Source organism: Corylus avellana, chromosome 2 (assembly GCF_965113065.1).
Source record: "Corylus avellana chromosome 2, dhCorAvel1.hap1.2, whole genome shotgun sequence".
Classification (NCBI taxonomy): Eukaryota; Viridiplantae; Streptophyta; class Magnoliopsida; order Fagales; family Betulaceae; genus Corylus; species Corylus avellana.
Window position 1 is genome coordinate 15,580,013 of NC_142491.1, and position 24,182 is coordinate 15,604,194.

The window sequence follows — 24,182 nt, forward strand, 5'->3', positions numbered from 1 at the left end:
GTGACCCAGTGACCCGCGTGGGTCTGGTGACCCACGGCGGGTCTTAGGCCGAGACCCAGCCGTGGGTCTACTCTGGTCTCTCTCCTTCTCTCTCTCACCGTAGACCCAGTAGTGGGATTTTCTCAGGAAATTCAAATGCTGTACGGATTGGGTCATCCAGAAGAGCAGTTGCCTGGCCTGTTGTTTCAAAGAAGCCAAACAAGAAGACACTGAACAATGTCTAGGAGCTGGAGGAAAAGAGTACAGTTGTAAATTTTTGGAGAAACAAATAAAGGGTAATACTGTAATTTCACATAAGGGGAAAAAACTTAAACAGTGTCTAGGCTGGCCATGCCTTTTGCCAAACACCACCTTAGAGTGATGTTAGAGAGAACACGGGCATACTGCACGCCAATATTTTTTAATTTTTTTTAATAATTAAAATATTAAAATATATTATTTTAATATTAAAAAGTATTAAAAAACACGACATACAATGTTCTCTATATCATCACTCCACAAATCTAAGAGGAAAACAAATCCCGCACGAGACCCAAAAAAGGTCATGACTCATGAAGCAACCTGACTCCCACTCTCCATATATAATTATATAAACCATCGACCACTTTTAGTTCTTAGGGCACGCTCCGTCGCAGATCCTTTGGACTCTCCGCTATCAAAATCACGCTGTACTTTGGGATTCTGATCTGATCGTCCCCTCCACCTGTAAGATTACCTGCTGACCTTTCTTGGGTCCCAATTCATTTTCTTTATCTCATTGATATTGGTCTTGTTCTTTTGATTCTTGCATCTTTGTGTCGTTTAATCTTTGTGATCCGTGTGTTTCTTTCTTAGTCTTACACTTTATAATATGATGTTGAATCTGATTCAAGTTTGATGAGTCAACGTTGTTAATGCTTATTTATAAGTTGGATTGTTCTTTTCTGTTTCAGAATTTTTGCTCTTTTCTTAATATGATTATTTCGGCCTTTTACTTTTGTGGGTCTATCTTGTTAGATCTGCATATTAATTTTCGTCTTTTGGGTTTTAATGTTTTGTTTGGCTGGACCCATTTCACTTACTTGGGGGGTTGGTTTGTTTTGCCACGATAATTCCCCCTAGATTTTTTCTTTCAAGGCAAAGTAATGTTATTTAATCCCCCATCTATCGACATGGATATCTAATTTGTGAAGTGTGTGGAAATTATATGATGTCACTTTGGTCTTCTCTGTCTTTTTACTTCATTTTTATGATCTTTTTGTTGTAATTCCTCTGTAAGAGAAGCAAATGAAATAGAAAAGTCCAAAATAATAATAATTATTATATTTTTTGCCCTTGTATGTTGTAAATAAATCATTCTTCGTGAATGGTATATTGGCATTTTAAATTTGTTATGTTTAAACATCATTTTCTTATTATGATGGAAGGTGTTCGTAATATCATTCGTGCTAAATCCTCTTGTATTTCTGACTCCATTTTTGCTTGTAATGGGAACGAAATATTGTTTTTGGTACTTTTTGTCTGATTATTCGCATTTCTATTATTTCTTCTTGTTTGCTTCACTTGCCATATTAAAGCATAAATTAATTCAGTGCATCAAAGTTATTTGGTCCTGTTTATGGATTATAAATTACCACAACCAAAATGGAGAAACAACTTTCAAACAAGATGCTGTAACCGGTTGAATGGCATCTTGCTGCATGTGTTTCTAGTTTCTCATGCAGGATGAAGTTTCTACCTTTTGCACGTAGAGAAATGCTATTCAAGGTTAAAACTGTGCCCTGACTTAATTGAACCTAGACAATATATTTATCATCTATAGGTTCAAATATGATAAAGATGTAGAGCAGAACCCTTTACATTTGTCCTTTAAAACGCAGACGTAATTTTGAATATATAGTTACTACTTGGTTGACTTGTAGTATTTGTATATTAATCAAGAATTCATTATGTTGTCTAGGTTCAAGTGTAGGTATGGCAACTGTGAATATGTCGACCGTTAGAGTCCCAATGTCATGCTTGTTCAAGAGTGCCCCTGCGAGCAGATCCTGTGCCTTAATTAAGAGTCCATCTTCCTTTGGTTCTGTAAAATGCGTCTCCAAAATGTTTGGCTTGAAGGCTTCTCCCTTCAAAGTATCTGCAATGGCAGTGTACAAAGTGAAACTGATCGGACCCGATGGTGAAGAGAATGAATTCGAAGCTCCCGACGATTGTTACATCCTTGATTCAGCTGAAAATGCCGGACTGGAGTTGCCTTACTCGTGCAGGGCCGGGGCATGCTCTACTTGTGCCGGGCAGATGGCTTCAGGATCGGTGGACCAATCAGATGGATCATTTCTGGATGACCAGCAGATCGAGAAGGGGTATGTGCTGACTTGCGTCTCATACCCGACTTCAGACTCTGTGATACACACCCATAAGGAAGGTGATCTTTACTGAGAGTAAAGTCCTGTGTGCCTTGCGGGCCTGTTGATTACCTGAGTGGGGGGGATCTTTGCAAGACTAGAATTGTATTTGTGAGCCAAATGGTGGTGTGGCTATTTAGTTTCAGAGTATATGCATGCATTATTGCAATTTAATGACAAGCACTCAGTAGTTTTGAAGCATGAATTCTCTTGAATCTTGTTCAAAAATAATGAACGCTGCTGGTGTATGGCTATTTAGCTTCTGTGCTGCTATTTTTCCTAGTCTATGGTTAATTGCAGTTTGATGACAAGCATCGGTAGCAGGCTATGGATAATAATGCTTCTGAGTAGCTTATTTGGGAAAATGCAAAGCCTTTATCATGAATTGACCTTGATCAGGAGTAGGCTACAAATATACATAATTACAATATACGGCACTTCCATACTTGTGATTTTGGAATGATTTTCTCAACGGCGTTGATATATATATATATATATATATATATATATAGGTCTTAAAAAGCAAAGGATCAAGCCTGGAAGAGAAAAAGGTCATTGATTTCAATTTACATGTAGGGTGACTGTTTATATCCAGAAGCTAGTCGAATTTGTGTACTCATTAGAACATCAACTTTTCCTTGTTCTTTTTGTCGAAAATAGAGAGAAGTCTAAAGCTCCGTTTGTTTCGCCATAAAATGATTTACAGAAAATGTTTTACATATTTTCGGGTGTTTAGCGTGACGTAAAATAATAGTTAATGAAAAATATTTTCTCTTTGATTGAAAATTCTTCTTTAATTTTAGGAAAATGGTCTACGGTTGAGCATCTCATTCTAGAATTGACGGACCATACCAAGACCCGCCCAAAACCCCGCAGGGACATGACCGAAACCTGCTCGAGACTTGATCGAGAACCGCTTGACACCTGCTTGGGACCCTGTCGAGAACTGTCCAAGACATGCTCGGGACTTGCCCAGGACCCGCTTGTGACCTCGTCAAGACCTGATCGAACATGCTCGGAAACCCGTCGAGACTCGACTGGACTTGCTCGGGACTGGGCTGGGACCTACCGGGGACCCGCCCGAGAACCCACCGCAACATGACCGGGACCCGCTCGGGACCTGCTCGAGACCTACCCAGGACTTGACTGGGACTCGCTCGGGACCTGTTCGAGACTCAATCAGACTTGCCTGAGATCCGCCTGGGACCCGCTTAGGACCCGCTTAGGACTTGCCCGGGACTTGATCGGGACCCGCCCGAGACTTGCCTAGGACCCGCCCCGGACCCGCCCGAGACCTCGCCAGCACCCACCCGAGAACTAATCGGGACTCGCTCGAGACTTGACCAGGACCCGCCAGGGACCCCGCCAGGACCTAACCGGGACCCACCTGGGACTTGACCAGGGACCTGACCTGGACCCGCTCGGAATTTGATTAGGACTTGACCGGGACTCATTCAGGAGTTAACCGGGACCTGCCCAAGACTTGCCTAGGACCCGACCGGACCTGTTTGGGAACCACCCCAAACTTGCTCGGGACCCGCTCTGGGACCCCGCTTGGACTTGCCTCGAACTTGACCGGACATGCCCAGGAAGTGCTCGGGACCTCGCCAGGACATGCCTGAGACTTGATCGGGACCCGCCTAGGACTTGACTGACCGGGACCTGCTCGGGACTCGCCCAGGACCCACTCAGGACTTGCCAGAGACCCACTTGAGACCTGCACGGGACCCACTCGAGACCTATCCGGGACCTGATCGGGACCTGCCCAGGACCCACTCGGGACTTGCCCGGGACCTGACTGGGACCCGCCCAGGACTTGATCGGGACACGACTGGGCATGCATGGAACTGCATGGGACCTTGCTAGAACTTACCTGGGACCCGCTCGGGACTTGCCCGGTCAAGTCTCGAGGGGGTCCCAGTCAAGTCTCTGGCAGGTCCCAGCCAAGTCCGGGGCGGGTCCCGAGCAAGACTAGTCGGGTCCTAGTCAGGTCCTGGGGGCTCCCGGTCAAGTCTCGGGCGGGTATTTTTATATTTTATTTTTTAAATTATTGTATATTAGTATTTTTATGTTGTATATATAAAAAATATTTGTGATTTTCCGTGCGCACGCCAAACGCCGAAAATGTTTTCATCGTAAAATATTTTGCTGTAAAATGACTTCCCTAAAAATATTTTACGCCGAAACAAACGAAGCCTAAAAATATAAAAATAAAAAATAGAAGTATATACCGCAACGATTCTAGAAAAATATTAGTTAATTTGCATTATTACTTCAAAAGGACTAATCAATATGAAACTATGTTATAGATTCATTATTGGGTTGCATCCGGTGTGCAACCCTAGCAGCTCTCTAGCCAGTGAGCAAGCAACATCCTAGCACCATGACGGCTTTGTCTCACTGTTGGGCGCCACACCATACTATCATCTTCTATGTGGGAATTAGATTTGACAAATTCTTGTAATATCTAAAACAAAAATCATGAGTAACTTTTTTTTTTTTTTTTTTAAGAGAACATCATGAGTAATTAATCGACTACTAAGAGAGCAATATTATAATAATACTGTCAAACTTACATGAAAAATCCTTCAGCTGTAGAGGAAAAAATCTGATCAGTCTACAATGATAAAATAGAGATTACAATAAAAATATGCCTAACTCTTGAGTTCACAACAAATTAGGTAAAATATAAGGATATTACTCTCTAGGAACAATTACAACCTTAATAGAATAAATATATAACGAAGAATTCTACTTTGAATTACAACTCTATCTGGATAGTTTTTATTCTAATAAAACCTTGCCTTTTCTTTTTGTGTTTGGCACGCTAGTTAAAAACATCATTATAAGCAAATTTGAACCGCACTCCAAATGTCTTATGAACACCCATATCTCTTAGGAGCAAGTGTAGCCATAATTAGGGGTGTACAACCGATTGTAATTGCGGTTATTTTCTCATAACTGTAATTGCACCTGGTTTAGGCAGTTATTCAATTTTAAATAACCGCAACCGGCATGGCAATTGGGGTTATTGAAGATGGGTTATAAACCAGTTATTAATCGGTTTTCATAAATACTTTCATCATTTTTCTCTTTAATATAAAACTTCAATTTGTTAATTCAAATAAGAAATACTGTTTATATTTCATAATATATCGTTAATTCAAACTATTAAAGTATTAACATCTATAAATTAATAGCACATTCTATATAATATTAACACTGGATTCTCCTCTCACTTCATTTCATAATATATTAGCAATCTAATTGTTTGTTTCCACTGGATTCTCATCTCACATATCCATATTAACATCAATAAATTCATAGCACATTCTATATAGATTTAGTTTGCGGAACAGACCTTTGAAATGGAATGACTATTCCTATAGAATAATCATTCTTTTATTTTTTGTAGGGGTCGATTTCTATGAATAGTTATTACCACGGGAATAACTAATTCCTTACATATAAGAATAGTTATTCCTCTAAAAAATGAGAAGGTTTTCCTCTAGCTATTTATGATGGAATGGACAAGGTTTTCCAAATAATCTTTTTTTTTTTTAAAAAAAAAAAAAAAAAAATCTTTCAACCTAAAAAATAAAAAAAATGTTGAACATGTGGATGGCTGGCCATCGCAAAAAACCCTCGTGGCCACCCCGGGTAAGAATCGGGGTGGCTAGTCCGATTCACACGGGAGGCGGTTGCGGCCACCCCTGTCGACACTTGGGGTTGGCAATGACCACCCCCGGAGGGCCCCTAAGGTGGTTGTGACCACCTCGCTACCATAGGAGGTGGCCACGCCACCCAGGGCCAACCCAACCGCTAGGTGAGTTAGGCCGGCACCTAGAGCCCCGATTTCATAAGCCCCCAAAAAAAATTTCTAAGGCCAAAAAAAAAAAAAAAAAAAAAAAAGCACAAAAATTTAAGACCTTCAACATGCCTAAAAAAAAATATTATTACTTGTTTATAATATCAAGGCTCTCAACATGCTTTCTTGAGACCTTCAACGTGCTTTAAAAAATAATATATATATATTTTTTTTATAATATGGAGGTCCTAGCATGCTTTTTGCAGAACGGCCACAAGGCCCTCAACATATTTGAAAAAATATATATATTGTTATTTGTTTATAATAATGAGGCCCTCAATATGCTTTAAAAAAATAATTTTATTTTTTTATAATATTGAGGCCCTCAGCATGCTTTCGCTGCACAACAATCACAACTCACAAGGCTTACAACATGCTTCCTTTGCTGTACAGTAAAAAATAAAACAATAAAACCACAATTCAGTTTTATTGTTCTATTTTTTTATATATATATAAATCGTGTTTGTTTAATTTTTTAATATTTTTACCAAAAAATATGCATCTGGATATGAAAAACATAAAAATAAAAAATAAAAAAAATAAAAAAAGAGTTGAAAAGCTGATTGAATCTCAAAGAGAAACTCTAAATAAATTTGTTATTAGCAATAAACAAAATATAGAGGATAATTTAAGTGAAAAACTTGTAAATGAACAAGAAATTCATAAAAAAGAATTAGAAAATAATGAAAATACTATTGATATATCTAAGTCTATTGGTACAAATATTTGAATAGTATCTAACTCTATCCATTTCCTCATTTGAATAGGAAAAAAAAAAGCTCTATTGTTACAAATATTTATGACCCAGGTCAATAAAAAAATATTGATGCAAAATTAAGGGATTTATTAGTAGAAAATGGGTCCAATAAGATAGTAATATAGATTTTCCTAAAGATGAGAACTCTAAGCATTTTTTTGGTACATATTATATACGGAAATTATCAAATGGGGAGAAGCATAATAGAAAATGACTAGTTTATTCAAAAGATTTAGATAGAGTATTTTGGGGAGAATAATGATTTTTAAATAAAAATATAATAACAATAATATTAAAATAAATATTATTTAATTAATATTTAAATATTTTAAAAAATAAAGCTTTATTTAAAAGTTTCGCCTAAGGCTCTAAAAACCATTGGACCGGCCCTGACGCCACCCCAAGGGTTTTCTGTTGGTGGCCACCCACCCACGTAACAATAATATTAAAATAAATATTATTTAATTAAAATTTAAATATTTTAAAAAATAAAGCTTTATTTACAAGTTTCGCCCTAAGGCCCTAAAAACTATTGGACCGGCCGTGACGCCACCCCAAGGGTTTTCTGTTGGTGGCCAGCCACCCACGTTCAACATTTTAATTTATTTTAAATTTGAGATTTGAACAAATCAGAAATCATATGAGTTTTTTAGTAATTTTAATTCAATTCCAATCATAAAAGATGTGTTGCTATCAAACTACAAAATATGAATAATTATTCTATTCTAACATCCTTCATTCTCAATAATAACTATTCATTTTCCTAATAGAATGTCTATTTTGCAAATCAAATGAAGAGATTGATTGCTTCACCATTGGGATACCTGTCTGTGGGCTCTCAAGTCACCACCCTTACAATCTGCACTCATCTCTCTTCCTCACTCGAATCTAGCGAAAAACATAAAGGCTATTAGTATTTAGTACGTAAAAATGATTATAATTATTAAAAACATCTTATAAACAAACACAAACAACAACATTACAAATCCAAAACATCACATATAGTTATATATGTATTATATAAGTTTTTTTAAAAAAACTGATTACCCCGGTTATCAACCGATTTCTAAATACCTATAACCAGTAACCGCAACTAACCTAGGCGGTTATTTGGTTATCTAGTTGTGGTTATTTGGTTATCCAATTATCCGGTTAGTAGTTAATAACTACCACATTTGTGCACCTCTAGCCATAATAGCTCAAAGGTGGTATTCGTGCATGGCACTCAGCTTCAATACTAGATTGAGCAACAACAAACTTTTTGTGGATGATGAGTGAATGTCGAAGGATGCTGCATACAAACTTCGTTACTAAAGTCACCATTAAGAAATACATTTATTTATTTATTATTATTATTTTTTGCATGTCTGCATAAGAGAGGGGATGAAGATTCGAACTACATTAAGAAATATATTTTTGATTTCCATTTGAGATCGAACAAAGGTAAGACAAGTTATTTACACAAACTTCTCATAATCAATGCCATATTATTGATTGAACCTTTTGGCCATAAGACGTGCCTTGTGTTGTTGGTCAAAAATTTCGTTGGTTTGCGCCGATGGAATGTGACGAATGTACTAAGTTGATATTTTTTTATAAGTCAAAGTAACCTATGTGATAGGATTTGAAACTTCGGTGGAAATATATATAAAAAAGGTAATTAATCCCAAAATTTTCAACCCAACCTCAAATTCGCTCCTTCAGTCTTTCGTGTCACCCGTTTGTTTCAAACAAACACGTTTCTGACCCCCAACCCAAGCTGCTACGTTATCTCACTTCGCTATTTCTAAACAGTTTGATTGAAGTCTCTCTCACCCTTCACTGTGAAAGTATAGTACACTCCGTACCTTTCCAATGGCGGGAACGCTCCAAACCCTAATTCTCACTCCTCTATCCACCCAAACGCAGTCGTTCCGCCTCGGGAGCCCACGTTTTCCGCCAAATCACTCTTTCTTCTACAGCACCTCCATCAATTTCAATCACAATCGCTCAATTTACAGGCCCATCACAGCCTTGGAGCGGTCCGATCAGGTTCGGCCTTCTCTAATTCCATCAGTTTCAATTGCTTGCTTCTTCTTCGGTGTTTGGTGACCGAGAAAATACAGGAAAATAACAGAAATCACACAGTTAATCATAAATTTGAAAATAAGATATATATATATATATATATATATATATATATATATATATATATATATATATACACCCATTTGTGTATCTATTACATTATATAAATTATGTACGTTATAATATAAAGCAAGCAAAGTAGGATGTAATATACTTAGAATTTGAAGTATCCTTTGCATTTTCCTAGATTTTTTGGAAGTTCAACCTGGTGTGTCACAAGTTGCTTATATGGTCTATACTCTTATTATTTAAAGAAATATCAATTGTGTATCAGAGAGATGGAAATGGAGATAAAGTTAATCAGGTCTCGGGTTCAGCGAGTGGGTTAAATTGGGCAAAACCGTTGTTGAATTTTGTGGCGAATAACTTCCTTCCCGTAGGTAATTTGATTATATGCAGTCCTTGTGATCAAATAAGTCCTTTTTATTTAAAAAAAATAAATTCCCTTGCAAAATCTTTACGTGTTTGAGTATCATCTCATTTATTGATTAGTACTCTATATGTATGTGTAACATTACGTGCAGCTCTTGTCAGTGGAGTAGCATTAGGACTTGCAAATCCTAGTCTTGGTTGTCTTGCAGATAGATATTCTCTCTCAAAATTTAGCACATTTGGGATATTTATTATATCAGGTTTGTGTTTGGCATTTCTTTCCTTTTTTTTTTTTAATTTTTTTTTATTGGTTATTATTCAGTTTTATGATGGCCACCTCGCTATTCATTTATTTGTTTGTTTATTTTTGTGTGATTTCATAGGATTGACATTGCGTAGCAGAGACATTGGTGCAGCCACAGAAGCATGGCCTGTAGGGGTTTTTGGGCTTGTATGACCTTGAATTTCTTATGTCCCATCATGCATTTTGAGGTTCATCCTCCAGAGTTTCTTTTATTTTATTTTATTTTTTTAAACTTATTCTCTCCTGCATCTTCTGTGACTGTTATCTAGACATTATTTTTTGGGAAAATGTATAATAAGTCCCCGAGTCAACCCTCCAAAATTTAAAATTCCTTGAGTTTTTTTTTTTTTTTTTTTCTTTCGAAAATTTACTCCCTGAGTTAATTAAAATGACAATAAAATTATTGCCGTCAAAATTTTTTAATAGCCGTTAGGGCCACTCAACCCTGCGGCCACCCCAAACCCCCAATGGGGTGGCCGCGAGCCACCTCATGGGTGGAGGGGTGGCCATGGGCGGTTAGGGGTGGCCGCGAGCCACCCCAAACCACCCCTGGGGCAGCTTGCGGCCACCCCATAGGGGTTAGGTGCGCCACCCCTGGCCACCCTTCAATTTTTTTTAAAATTTTTTATTTTATTTTAGATTTAATTTTTTAAATTAAATTAATAAAAAATTAATATTTTAATCAGGTAAAACGGTGCGTTTTGAGTGGCACTAACGGCTGTTAAAAAATTTTGACGGCAGGGATTTTATTGTCATTTCAATTGACTCAGGGAGTAAATTTTTGAAAAAAAAAACTCAGGGAGTTTTAAATTTTGGAGGGTTGATTCAAGGACTTATTATACATTTTCCCTTATTTTTTTTTTGGTTTTTGTTTTTTGATTGAATGTGTTGTGGACTGAAGTCACAGACAGAATTTTGATTGTTTCCCATACCTTTATGCCACTGCCTTATAGTAATGGATCAAAGTCTTATTCCAACACTTCCTTTCTGTATCATATGCATGAATCTATTTTAGTGGCACCTTCCCTTTCAGGCACTAAGAAATAATGAAGAAAATTTTATGCAAGGGTGGTATTTTGCTCACATCTTATCTGTTTAAAGTTCTTACACTTCTTGTGATGGATTACATTCTATGATCATATTTTACTCTTTAAACCATGTACATTTGTATCATAATAACTATGGGCACTATTAAATATGTGATCGGTATCTTAATGCAATATTGTCAAAAAATTAGGAAAGCAGGCCATCATATTAGTGGGTAAAATTACTAGCACAACAAATGTTAACAATGAATAATGTTGTTGCTTACCTTCATATATATAAACTTGTGCTCCACATTTTTATATCCTTTTACACGTAGGAGTGGGCTTTGCTATTACAAAACCCTAGTCTTTATGATTTTGAGTAAGGGGCACTAAGGATGATTATGAACAATAGGTCAGAGTTTCAACATTTTTGATGATTTTGGTTATAATTATCTATTAGCATTATTTTGAGGTTATGTGGCAAGCATAAGGATTCTTCTTATGATGCAGGTATGAGGATTCTTGGCAAATAAAGATAACTTTTGAACATGCTTCAAAATGGGAAATAGTATTAAAAACACATTCAACCACTTGGATAAACTAAAAGAAAAACTGTAATAAAATATGAAATTTGGTATTGTTGATTAGGTGAGTGGTAGGAGCTTAACACATGCATTTATATTGCTTAGTAATGATATGAAACCATAGAAAGGTGCAGATGCTTATTGAAGTTGCATCAATAGGCGAGGAAACTTATTTACATTTGATAAGATTAAATAGAGGTAAAAATGGTAATAGAAATCACTTTATGGATTATAAATCTAAGTTGATTCAAGATTCAATTCTCTGCATGTTGCAGATTCCTACATTTCTAAGTTTCTACATGGTCCCCTGTTTGATGATCTTATGTATCAATTACTATCATTTTTAAGGCACTGTGTGATGCCTACCTATAAATAACCTCGCTACAGCTTAGACTGGTTAACAGATGCTTCCTGCAGCAGCAAGCTAATTGCCTAACTGGGGACTTGAACCCATGTGACTTCCTTAATTATGTTTTTCCGTTATTAGTAACCTCTCGCACAACCCATGGGACTTGAACCCATAACCTTATCCACCATCCCAGTCTTCATGGGGGGTGGAGCTGCCATTTGGCCCAACAGCCATTGGCAAGGAACCTGCTTTCTTCTCATGGTTAAGTGGCTGGCTACATAGTTTATTGCCCATTATGGCCACTCTTTTCTAGCATTATTGCTGAACATTGGTAATTTATTGATATCAATTTTATTGGTTTCTTATCCGCATTGGTATACATGCACAATTCATTGGTATCTATTTTACTGTTGTATAATCTAGACTGGTATATATGTTATCAATTCTTGCTTCTCCTCTCTTTGCAGGTGTCCATTCTGATGATCTCTCCATACTTTTCAAGAGCAATATTGCAAATGCAGATGAAACCCCAAGAATTTGTTACAGGTTTGACGATTGTAATTATTTTTCTTGTAGCATTGGTACAAAGTACATGCATAAAATACTTAAGTTCACATACACAACTTACACATTTGTACATTTGATACGTACACATGTACACAAACACACACAAATATATCTGTTGACACTGGTGTAAAACTAAGTTAGTATACACCAATCAACAACTTTTGTAGGATTTATATTTTTCCAAAACCGCTATTGGATTATATGCTCCCTACAGTTCCACATGCCATGTCAAATATCAATTTGATCTATTGTCATTGCTATAGACAATAAAGTCACATTTTTTTTAACTCCAATTTTCAATGTTATGGACGATACAGCTACCAAAATTGACTCATTGAAAGATTTACTGTTTTTATCTGCTATGATGGATTCATATGCATACAACATGCTCACCATTTTGTGCACATGTTTGTTCCTGCATTCACTAATATTTTTATTTTAGGTTTGGTGTTGGGGGGGGGGGGGGGGGGGTGGCTGCGGAATTTAAAAATTTTGGGTTCGACATTTCATGTAGTTCCGCTCCTGCATGCATGCATGCACCTTAGAAGGCATTTTTCCATTACATTTAATGCACCTTAAAGTCTGAAGCAGGTTCATAATTTTCATCTTTGAACTTTAAGTTGAAAGAGAAGACGAAAAATTTGGAGGAGGGAATATTGTCTTATTCCAATGCACTACTTCATATGCTTACAAGAGTTTAAATAGAAAAGTCCTACAACCTATTGTGGAAATACAATTATTATGTATTACAATAATAGGAACAAAATCAGATGTAATCAAATCGGGTAATAATAGGAAATAAACAAATATCATGAGTTTTCTTCTTCAACACTTCTCCTCGAGCTAAGGCAAAGATGTCTTGCATGACTAGCTTGCACAATGCTGAATGAAGAGCACTATTGGACACTCGCTTTATCAAAATTTTCGCAAGTTGTTCCTCCCATCTTCACATAAGCTGTACAAATCAATCCTGTTCACAATGTTTCCTTGATAAAATGTCTTATCAATTTCAATGTGTTTAGTTTGATCTTGCTTAACAGAATTATGAGCAATATTAATGGCAGCCTTTTTTTTTTTGAAATATAATCTCATCGAATCCTTATAATCATATCCAAGTCCTTTCAGTAGAATATTTAACCATAATAACATATCTCGTGAGCTATGCCTCGGAATTCAGCTTTTGTAGTAGATCTAGCACCCACTAATTGTATCTTACTACACCAGATAACTAGATTTCCTCTCATAAAAGTGTAATATCCTGAAGTAAATCATTGATCTGTGACATACCCAGCCCAATCAGCATCTACATAAACTTTTATTTTAGGTGATCATGTTTGGTAAACAAAAACCCTTTACTTGGTGAAGATTTTAAATGTAGAAGTATTTGTAAAACGCTTCCATATGAGATTCTTGAGGTAAGTGCATAAACCTACTCACTACACTGACAGCATAGGTAATATCTGGACGAGTGTGCAACAAATATATTAATCTTCCAACTAATCATTGATACGTACCTTTATCAACCAGAGAACTTTCATCATTGTCCTTTAATTTCTTTTCTTCTACTAGGTTGTCAACTGTTTTGCATCTAAGCATTCCCGTTTCCTTGAGTCAATCAAGTACATATTTTCGTTGAGAGACGAATATCCCATGTCTCAATCCAGCTACCTTGATGCCAAGAAAATATTTCAAACTTCCTAAGTCTTTTATTTCAAACTCATGGGCGAGATATTTTCCTTAACTTTTGTATTTCTTCATCATCATTCTCGATCAATATTTTGTCATCCACATAAACACTTAAAGAAGTTACCTTCCCTAGTAAAGACCATTTGATGAACAATGTGTGATCAGCTTGGCTCTACTTGTATTTACACTTTTGTATAGCCCAATCAAATCTTTCAAACCACGCCCTACGAGATTGTTTTAATCAATACAATGCCTTTTTCAGTTTACGCACTTAACCATTGACTGAAGAATCTTGAAGTCCAAGACGAATCTCCATGTATACCCTCTTTCTGTAGGTTTCCATGAAGAAATGCTTTTTTTACATGTATACTTCTTCCTCTAGGCTTCCCAGAGACTAATGGGTCTTACTTTCGTTGGCAACGATGGCGCCTTTTTCAGTTTATGCACTTTACCTGTGACGTCCCACATCACCCGAGTATGGAGATGGAGATATGCTTATATGTATACTTCTTTATGACAACAACGCATTTTAAAGTCGTGATGGTCATGATCCCATCAAAATTCTGCAGTTAAGCGAGCTTATGCGAGAGTAGTACTAGGATGGGTGACTTCCTGAGAAGTCTTGTTCGGGAGAACCAAAAGCGGACAATATTGTGTGTCAATGGGGTGGGGTGTTACACTACCATTGTTGCCAATGAAGTAAGACCTTGATGGAGTATGTCTTTGCCACTGGAGCAAATGTATTCTCATAATATATCCCATAAGTCCGTGTGAAGCATTTCACAACCAATCTAGCCTTGTATCTCTCGATTGAACCATTAGCTTTATGTTTCACTGTAAACACCCATTTGCATCCTACTGCCTTCTTTCCTTCAGGTAATTCAACGAGGTCTTATGTGTTATTTTTATAAGGAGTTTTCATCTTTTCTTGCATTGCTTCTGTCCACTTTGGGTCCTCAAGTGCCTCCTAGACACTTTGGGGAATAGACACAGGATAGTTTTGGAAAGGAAGTACAATAGGGTAATGAAAGATTGTTATAAGAAACAAAATTAGATATGGAAGTACAATTAGATTGTTATAAGATCTGATTCCTTTACTTTGGGCTATTGGAAGATCAATATTATTAACAGTAGGTATTGGCATGTCTAAAGTGGGCATAGGATTACCTGAGTCAAGAGTTGATGTTTGGTTGAGAGGCTGGAGAATAGTCTTATACCTTGGATGTTTGGAATAAACTTGTAACACCTCCACCAGTGACTCGACTTTGCTCAACAACATTTTGTTGCGGTTGCTGACTATCATATTTTGGAACATCCTTCTCTTGCAATAGATAAGGAATTTGTCATTATAGGTAAAGGATCTAGAGAGCATTTCTCTTCTTCACTTGTCTCCCCATGAAGAGATATCACTGTAGGAGAAAAATTGGACCGAGCCTCCTCACCCACATACAATCCCCTTTGCGCAACCAAGCCAATCGAGAATGAGAAGTTTCGATCGGCACAGGTGTAGCGGTGATGCTGGTGGCACAAACTCACCTGAAACACTTTATGCTTTCCCAAAGAATCTCGAATGTGGGTCTTTTGTGGTGACAACTGACCGGTACAGACTGAACGTGAGTTTGCCTATCTAGGTCAAAGGCATGAAACGAAAACCAACCACAACCGCTCTAATACCAAGTTGAAAGAAAAAGACGAAAAGTTTGGATATAGAAGAAGAAGGGAATATTGTCTTATCTGCCACTGCATTGCTTCGTACGCTTACAAAAGTTTAACTAGAAAAGTCCTACAACCTATTATGGAAATACACTTATTGCATATTACAATATTAGGAAATAAACGCATGTCAGAAGTTTCCTTCTTCAACAGTTAATGTTCTTAGCTCTGGTTAATGCATTTCAAAAATTCTTGTGTTTCTAAGTAACTTTGCAGTTGGCAAAGTTGTGAAGCAGTAATTTATTATTGTCTCCACCTTATTTGCAAACTATGCAGTGGTTTCTCTGGTTCTACAGGACTGGCTATATTTAGCTGTATGCCAACTACATTATCAAGTGGAGTGGCACTTACTCAGGTTTGCTAATTTCCCAACTATCTCCTTTCTTGTCTTATTTTTACATATTTAGGTTTGAAGATTAATAGAATGTTGCATTCCTCAAATGCAGCTTGCTGGAGGGAATTCCGCCCTTGCTCTTGCAATGACAGTGATATCTAATATGTTAGGCATTTTAATCGTAAGTTACAGGAGTCAAATCTCTAGCATTCCTAAAAGTACATCTCCGCATGTACAACTATTTTAAAGCCTTCGGAGAATTATAACACGTTATAATTTGGCGCTCTCGCCATGCAGAGTTATCTCAAGACTGTAGTTTTGTGTTGTATTATTAATGATATATAAGCTGATGTCTACATTATGTGTTTGCACTTAAGCCCCCAGACTTGGGGTGCCAAAAAAGAAGTTTTGGGACATGGCCATTTTCTGTTGTCACCCGGTCTAGCCCCTTTTGTTGCCTCTGCATTATTAGATAAATGAGAAGTTTCAAATCTGGTTATACTTTGAAAGAAGTTGCCTTCAATTTTAGGCGTCTTTTGTGTTCTTTTACTGTTTCTATTTTTCTGCTTTATAATCCAATTTTGCCTATTTCTTCTTTTCCTTGCGGTGTCTCCAATAAAATTTACTTGTCATTGGTCCTCGAAGTTGTTCTTGTTGGTTGTAACAGTAATTCCACACTAAAGATGTTCTTTTATTCTTTCCTTCTCTCTTTCACCCCCCCCACCCCCCCCCCCCCCCCCCCCTTTCACTGAGTTAATATTTCAAAAGATGCCTGGAAACTCCTTCTTAAACTCAAATGTCCTCTCTGAGGGTTTTGGTATGCCCCTCCCTCTCCATAGGAGAACTTTTTGTTTGCTGAGAGAATTAGTTTTCTTCATTTTTACTTTGCATGGAGAATATTCCACTAAATATCAAGTCCTTGCTAATTCGTGATATTCTTTTCCATTATGTTTTTAAGAATGATTTAAATTGTTAAAGATATATAATTGTAGTCCTGCAATTAAGTGGTGTGTATGTATAATTTGTTATTGTACTATGGCAATCACTACATGGTTGGAACTCTTAGCTGAGGTGATATCTTTGTTTTGTTTCTTAACACTATTCATATGGTTAAAAGCAGCAAAATATGCTTCTTCTTCTTCTTCTTCTTCTTTTTTTTTTTTTTTTTTTTTTTTTTTTTTTTTTTCAGCATGATCAACTTGACTTTATATTCTCTCCATTTGTAGTCATTAATTTATTCTTTATATACAGTGAATTTGGTTCAGTATGACTTGCTAACATCAAAGTTTAGTTTCCATGTTATTAGTGATTAGTTTTTCTGATTTTCTCTTTCATTTCTCTCTCTCTTGGGCGCTTTTTATTTATACTTCCTGTGTATGTGGGTTGCGCCCCTTTGCGCCTTTTATTTATATCAATTACTTATCAAAAAAAATATATGTCTGGACTAATGATATATTGCCTTTTAGGCCCCATTTTCTATCTCAAAATTCATTGCTGATGGAGTTGGTGTATCTGTTCCAACTAAGCAGCTGTTTAGGAGTCTTGTTCTCACACTTCTAGTCCCACTAATCTTAGGGAAGGTAATTTATCCATTTCCTTACACTTAAAACAGGAAATTCCTGTAGTATCAGCATTTCAAAATGCAAACTGAAATGACTTTTATTGTATGATACTTGCACATCATGAAAATCTCTCGATTTGTTTCCTGAAAGTGAAAATGAAATTATGTTGAAATATGAAAAGAAATTAGGGCACTTTTAGTTTACCATGAGTAAATTAAAATAAAAAATCTTTTGGCACATACAGGTTACCATGATTAGCCGAAAGTGAATACAAGTTCTTTCTTAAGAATTTTTATTGTATTGCATTATAGGCTGTTATCGATATTGTTTTTGGATAAAACTTCCAGTTATAAATGTATATTGTATTTCTGTATGGCATAATGACTTGTGTTGTTTTTGAAAATTACTTTGAAACTTATAGAATTTTTTTATGGAAGATGTTTGCTTGGATTGTTATATTTTTGCTATGTTTGTAGTCTTTAACTTTGTTATGTTGGCGTACATTGTATCATGTGTGTAGTGTTACATAGCTGCCTTCAAGTAAATAATGTCTTGGATAGCTGTTTGACAAAAGTTTTTGATTTCTCTCCCATGTTGACGATGTTTTGGTCCATGAAGTAGAAGGTGGATAGGCGATTTTAACATTATTTGGAACTACTAAGGGAACTGAGAGAGTCCCATTTTTAGAATAGAATGTTAAGACTTTCTACCTTGAGGATAGACATAGGATGGGCATCAGTTTGTTGAATAGCACCAAATACAATGATTTCTATCGGCTTTTGGGAAAGTTTACTGCTGTTCTCTCCCATATGCAGTCACTTTCTTGTAGTTTCTTTATGCATTTCAAAGATATTCTTTGTCAATAAATTTCTCAATTTATGATGCTTAAATCGAGAGCCACAAATGAGCCCATCCTTGTTATATTTTGGAATGTGGCATATTATGCTTTTGCTTTCTATTTTTATAATGATCCATGTCCTATGTGACTTTGGATAACCTTCTTGGTTGTGTAGTCTTACCTGAGATGGATGCTTTTGAATCTCTGAGGGGCTGTTTTTGGATGTACTTTTTCCATCTAGCATTGGGGTTTTAGGAAGGTCCACTGCACACTCTAAGCATTCAAATGCAGTAGTTTCAACATTTTTTTTTTGTCCTTTATGTATTCATTAATCATGCACCATGCTTCCCTTTCTTTGGAAGTCTTATTTTTAGTGGTATACAAATTGGTGTCATACTTAGATTCTTGCCCATGAATCTGGTTTTTTAGATAAGTACTATCACATCATTGTCTTTTACCTTTATTGTTGTGTTTGACTTGTTTCCAGTAGTAATTCACCTGTTTTGGTCTACAGGTCTTTCGAGAATCCTTTAAAGGTGAGTGTTTATCTTATTTGTTCTATCTCAGAAATTTGTTGGCCCTTTTCATGATGGGTGAAATTGTGCACACAGGCTGTCTTATACATATATATGTTATAATAGAAGATGATCAGTGAGAATGAAATAACACTATTAATTGAATTTCTATTGAGGTCAATTTGGCAGGAGAGGGAAAGGAGAGAATGGAGAATAGAGTAAGGAAAGTTTGTGTCTTGGGGGGGGAGGGCTTTTTTCCCCTGAATGACAGAAAAGGGGGAGGAGCTGTATCCCATATCCTTCCCAAAATGGGAGGGACAGGGAGTGGAGAATGGGAAAGGGATGGCAAATGATTTTACATATTTGTTCTTTTGGTCCCTAAAATAAGTAACTCTCTCTTTCCTTCTGCTTTTCCATTTCTTCTACCAAATGCCTCTTATGAAAAAGATTATTCCTTTCCTGCCTCCAACTTTTCTATCTCGATTTGATCTTAAATACCTTTCTAATTGTTGTAGTCCTCATTAAATGCGAGTTGCAGGTCTGGCAGACTTTGTTGATAAAAAACGCACGCTCTTTTCGAAGTTCAGTGCACTCTTTCTTAGTCTGGTAAGTGATATACCTTGCTTAGTTTTCTTTTTTATTCTTCATTTTATTGTGATCACATGATTATAAATACTTTAGTTGCTGCATTCACAATAATAATTCTTATGGGAATTTACATATTGGGTTGGGTGTGCGGGGCTTTTGTTCGGATATCCAGCCATTTAGTGCAATGCTGAGGTTTATAGGCTTTTTCCTTGGCATATGTCTTATGGTCCTTATGCAATCTTAACCATATTCCCTTTCTGGTCTCACAAAGATCTCTAAATGCTTTGCAAAACACAGATGCTTGATTTAAAAACTCATTATACTTTTTGTTTTGTCAATTAATTAATTTTTAATATTCAGTGTAGATGATGGTTCTTTTTTTTGCTTTTCTGCTGATTTTTTTTGGTATTACTTCTGATATAGTAGAGTTGCACCCCTTTGTATTTTTCCAGTAAATTATTATGTTTTAAAAAATTGAATAATGTTGTGATGGAAGTAGTGCAGCTACTGGTATTTTTGTATTCAATTTCTACGCAAAACATGCTTATTCTCTTCACAAAATAACTTCAATATCTATTTTCGATTAACTTGGAATGTAGTGTAATTTATTTTACATTGTAGTTGTGTGGAGTATTGTTGCTCATATTATATAGAATTGTAATGATTGATAATTTATAAGCAATATCCATGTCTCTTTTCCTAATTCATAAAGTATGATGTAATGATTTCTAATTACTTATAATTTTCATGAGTCGTGGAAAACTGGTGGTATTACACTTGTTCCGAACTTTCTTGCAAATACTTACGTGAACATGTCCTTTGCATAACTATATTTTGAGATGTCTTGGGAAATTTGTCTAATTGTCAAAAATGGTTCCTTTTAGGGGATCTAGATTTTACTTGTTTGGCATGGGACATGCATGTGTCTTTTGGGTTTAGTAGTGATTATGGTCTGAACATTAATGGTTATTCAGGTACCATGGATACAAGTGAGTAGGTCGAGGTCACTGCTATTGATGGTTAAGCCTACAGTTTTTCTCATAGCTATTGGAATGGGGGCGTATGTTTTTCACTCATATTTTTCTTGTACTATTTGAGTGTCATTTATCTTTTACTTTCTTTATGATATTATTTGTTAAATTCTTTTTCCTACTTGACAGCAGTTTGTAGCTTATCAACTTGCCATGAAAAGTAAATAACCTGTCATCCAGTCGTTGGCTACTAGCCGATGTAGTTAACTTTTTGGATTTTTTAATTTTAGGGCAACACATAACGCTGCTGTCATCATTGACCAGTGGCAGTGTATAGGATGTAGGTGATATTATGCATGCCCATACTTCTCATTCCATGCTTGTTGGGCTAGAGTTGGCCCATATAGGCTTCAATCTAGTTCTTTGTCGGTGCTATTTATAGATAATGTTCAAAGAGTAATGCTACACATACTCCCACTCTTCTACTCTTTGAAATGGCTTTTAAAATTATCATCGGATCAACATCCAATAATGATAAATCTCAATTCCAATGGTGATTTTAAAAGCCACGTTAGGATGTGTGAGAGTGGAAGTGAAAGAGTGGGAGTTTGTAGCATTTTGATTGTTCAAAATATAGGATACTTGGAAACTTTTGACACACTGAAGTTTCATTTTATTTTGATAATTTTCTCTTAGGTTTCCAATGTTGCTATTGGGAGTTTTGGTTGATATTAGTCTTACCTTATAAAGAAATCAAAAGTTTCTGTTGACTGTGCTTAAACTATATATGCATAAATTTGTGTATTTATCCTCCTAGCTTGATCTGAGTTAAGATCTGTCTGTCACAACTGGCTTCTGCCCAGAGTGAAATAGTAGGCTGGCTAACATTTAGGTCAAAATAAAAAGAAGAAAAAAAAAAAGTGATCACTCACTCTGCATTTTCAGTTACTGCAAACTTTTTGGGCTTTAATGTAGTAGCATAAACTAACAAGTGGAATTTGTTTCTTTTACTGCAGACTTCTGCATGTCTTCTTGTTGGCATTTAATGCTCTTGCTATACAGAGCCTCTCAGCTGTCACAGGTGGTAGCAAATCAAATTTTTCCAAGAAAGAAAATGCCACCGCTCTTGTACTTGTTGCCAGTCAGGTGATTATTAATTCTTTCTTTAACAAACATGTATCATGCAAGTACCTAGGTTTCCTCATTTAAGAAACATTAAAAATAAAAAATAAATAAATAAAAAATTTGTTGAGGCTTGATGCGTTGCAATGGTGTTGTAGAAAACTCTGCCTGTGATGGTGGCTGTTGTGGAGCAGCTTGGTGGCGCATTTGGTGAATCTGGTTTGCTGGTTCTTCCTTGTGTTGCGGCACATATAAACCAGGTTATTCATCTTTTTGTTCATCTATATTTGTATTCGAGAAACTTCACTTAACCCTCTTGAATTTCCATCACATTTGCAATTATTCCCATAAACTTAAAAAACTCTCAATTTACACATTCATCTTTCATTTCAATTTCACCTCAAAATTCCCAAAATACCCTTCTTTTTTTTCTTAAAAAAAAAAAGAAAAAAGAAAAAAGTTGTTAGGATTTAGGCGTTGGTCAAGATTTAATGGAATTTGCAAAAATATCACATTTGAGTATTTGATTTTTTTTATTTTTTTTTATTTTTTTATAAAACAAACTGGAGTATTTCGAGAATTTTGACAGAATTTAACAGAAAATCCTAACAGAGGGATGAAATTAAAAGATTGATACACCAAATTTAGAGTTTTTAAAGTTTAGGAAAATAATTGCAAAAATAACGACAATTCATGAGGGTTAAGTGAAATTTCTCTTTTTTGTATTTATCTTTGTTTAGTTTTAATGTTTGTTATTACTGACATATAAATATATGTGGTGTAGATTATTATTGATTCTGTTATAGTTAACTTGTGGCTTCGGAAAGATCCAGTATCCTACAATGCCAAGGTCAACTAAGTAATGGAATAGCGTGTTTTATGCTTTGTTTTTCTTAGCTGATTGTATTGTGGTATGGTGGTGCAAGTACATTGCAATCAGTTGGTTGATTCTTCAGTAGGGATTGAAATGAGGAGGTTAATGGGAGTTTCACCTGTCTTTTTTTGTTTACATGTTATTGTTCATCTGTGTAATCAAATGTACCATTTTGTATTATTAGTTCAAATGCCTAAAATGAATGTATAATTCAGTTGAAAATTCATTCCTGCCACCAAAAATCCTTATAGTTCCATAATGACTATTCTTTTCTTTATTAGGAAAAAATATTATCAAATCACTCCTTATGGTTTAAATGCAGCAAATCACTCTTTAATGTGTATGTATTTTTATGTCAGCACCACCAAATCATTTAAAAGCATGCCACATAAGAAAGCACAAAGAAAAAAAAAAAAAAAAAAAAAAAAGAGAAAGGTGGTTATGGGTCGGCTGACTCATTTTCAAAGGCCATTTAAGGGTGGTCAAGCCACTCATTTTAGAGAGTGAGGATGGTTTGGACACTTCCGGACGAGTCTTTAGGGTTTTGTTGAACCATGCCTAGTGGGTGTTTTTGGGGGATTCGGTCACTACTTGACCCATTGGGGGATTTGGTTGTCCCAAACTAAATTACCCAAAACCGAGAGACGATGAGTCTTGTTGTTTTAATTTTGGTGACTCCATTCTTCTTCAAAGGTGAGAGGGGTGGGGGAGAAATAATAAAAACTTTTACGTAGCCACTTTATTCCTCTAGAAATAGAGCATCTCAATGTGAAAGTTTAATGTAGCAAAATGGACAAAGATACTCTATTTTGAAGCATTTACTTGAGGGATAGAGTGGCTCATAGCAATTTAACTATTATGAGCTATATGAAAGATGTGGTAAAATATGGTTAAAAGAAGTGATTTGATAATTGTTAAGTCGGTTAGGGGTTTGGAACATGTTTTGAAAACTACAAGCTTGTATTTTAGTGCAAAACCCTGACGACCATTCAAGTGATTCCTAGATTTAATAGAGGTCTGAGAAAGCCTAGAATGAAGATTTAGTGGTGTAGATTTAATAAGCCCCGATTGACCTTCCCTATTTTATTAGTATTTGGGCATTTGCTTGTTCCTGACACCAGCTGGTAAGGTAAAGGGCCAACAACGTAACTCTATATTTTAATTACAAAACACTAAGGGTCTGTTTGGGATTGCGCTTGAAAGATTTAAAAATACTTTTAACACTAAAAAAGTCTATTTGAAGAAAAAAGTATTCGTTTGTTAAAAGAATTAAAAGCATTTTTAAGGGTCTAAAAAGTTTAAAAATAGCCAAAGAGCACTTTTGACAAAAGTTTTAAAAATGAAGCTTTTGCCAAAAAAAAAATTTTGACTTAAAAATTTTATTTCTCAAACACAATTTCAAAGATGCTCGAAATATAATCAACGTAGGTCCTGTTCTGCTGATTCTCAAGTTTTTTGCTGGAAAGTGGTAATTTGTAGATTTGATTTTGTGGTTATAAAATATGCTTATTTATTTATTTATTTAAAAAATAAAAAATAAAAAAATTGTTTGAAGTCTACATTGTTCAATGCCAACGTCATCTTGAAAAGGAAAGTCTAAGAGGATGCCAACAAGTCAACCACTACGCTGGCCGCCGCC

General features: G+C 35.8%; 2 protein-coding genes across 2 annotated transcripts; both read left to right on the forward strand.

Annotated features, from left to right (window-relative positions):
- Nucleotides 1–522: 522 nt before the first annotated feature.
- Nucleotides 523–2,647, forward strand: LOC132187033 (ferredoxin, root R-B1). Its single transcript, XM_059601189.2, has 2 exons — nucleotides 523–705; nucleotides 1,940–2,647. Exon 2 carries the CDS (start codon nucleotides 1,954–1,956, stop codon nucleotides 2,416–2,418), a length of 465 nt encoding a protein of 154 aa, XP_059457172.2. The 5' UTR covers nucleotides 523–705; nucleotides 1,940–1,953; the 3' UTR covers nucleotides 2,419–2,647.
- Nucleotides 2,648–8,705: 6,058 nt separating this feature from the next.
- On the forward strand, nucleotides 8,706–22,767 carry LOC132191004 (Sodium Bile acid symporter family). The gene is made up of 14 exons (XM_059606027.2): nucleotides 8,706–9,040; nucleotides 9,411–9,516; nucleotides 9,661–9,768; nucleotides 9,892–9,959; nucleotides 12,241–12,319; nucleotides 16,036–16,094; nucleotides 16,186–16,254; nucleotides 17,540–17,653; nucleotides 18,988–19,009; nucleotides 19,527–19,594; nucleotides 20,551–20,636; nucleotides 21,564–21,693; nucleotides 21,828–21,929; nucleotides 22,454–22,767. The coding sequence occupies exons 1-14, from the start codon at nucleotides 8,864–8,866 to the stop codon at nucleotides 22,526–22,528; spliced, it is 1,263 nt and encodes a 420-aa protein (XP_059462010.2). The 5' UTR covers nucleotides 8,706–8,863; the 3' UTR covers nucleotides 22,529–22,767.
- The last annotated feature ends 1,415 nt before the right edge of the window (nucleotides 22,768–24,182 follow it).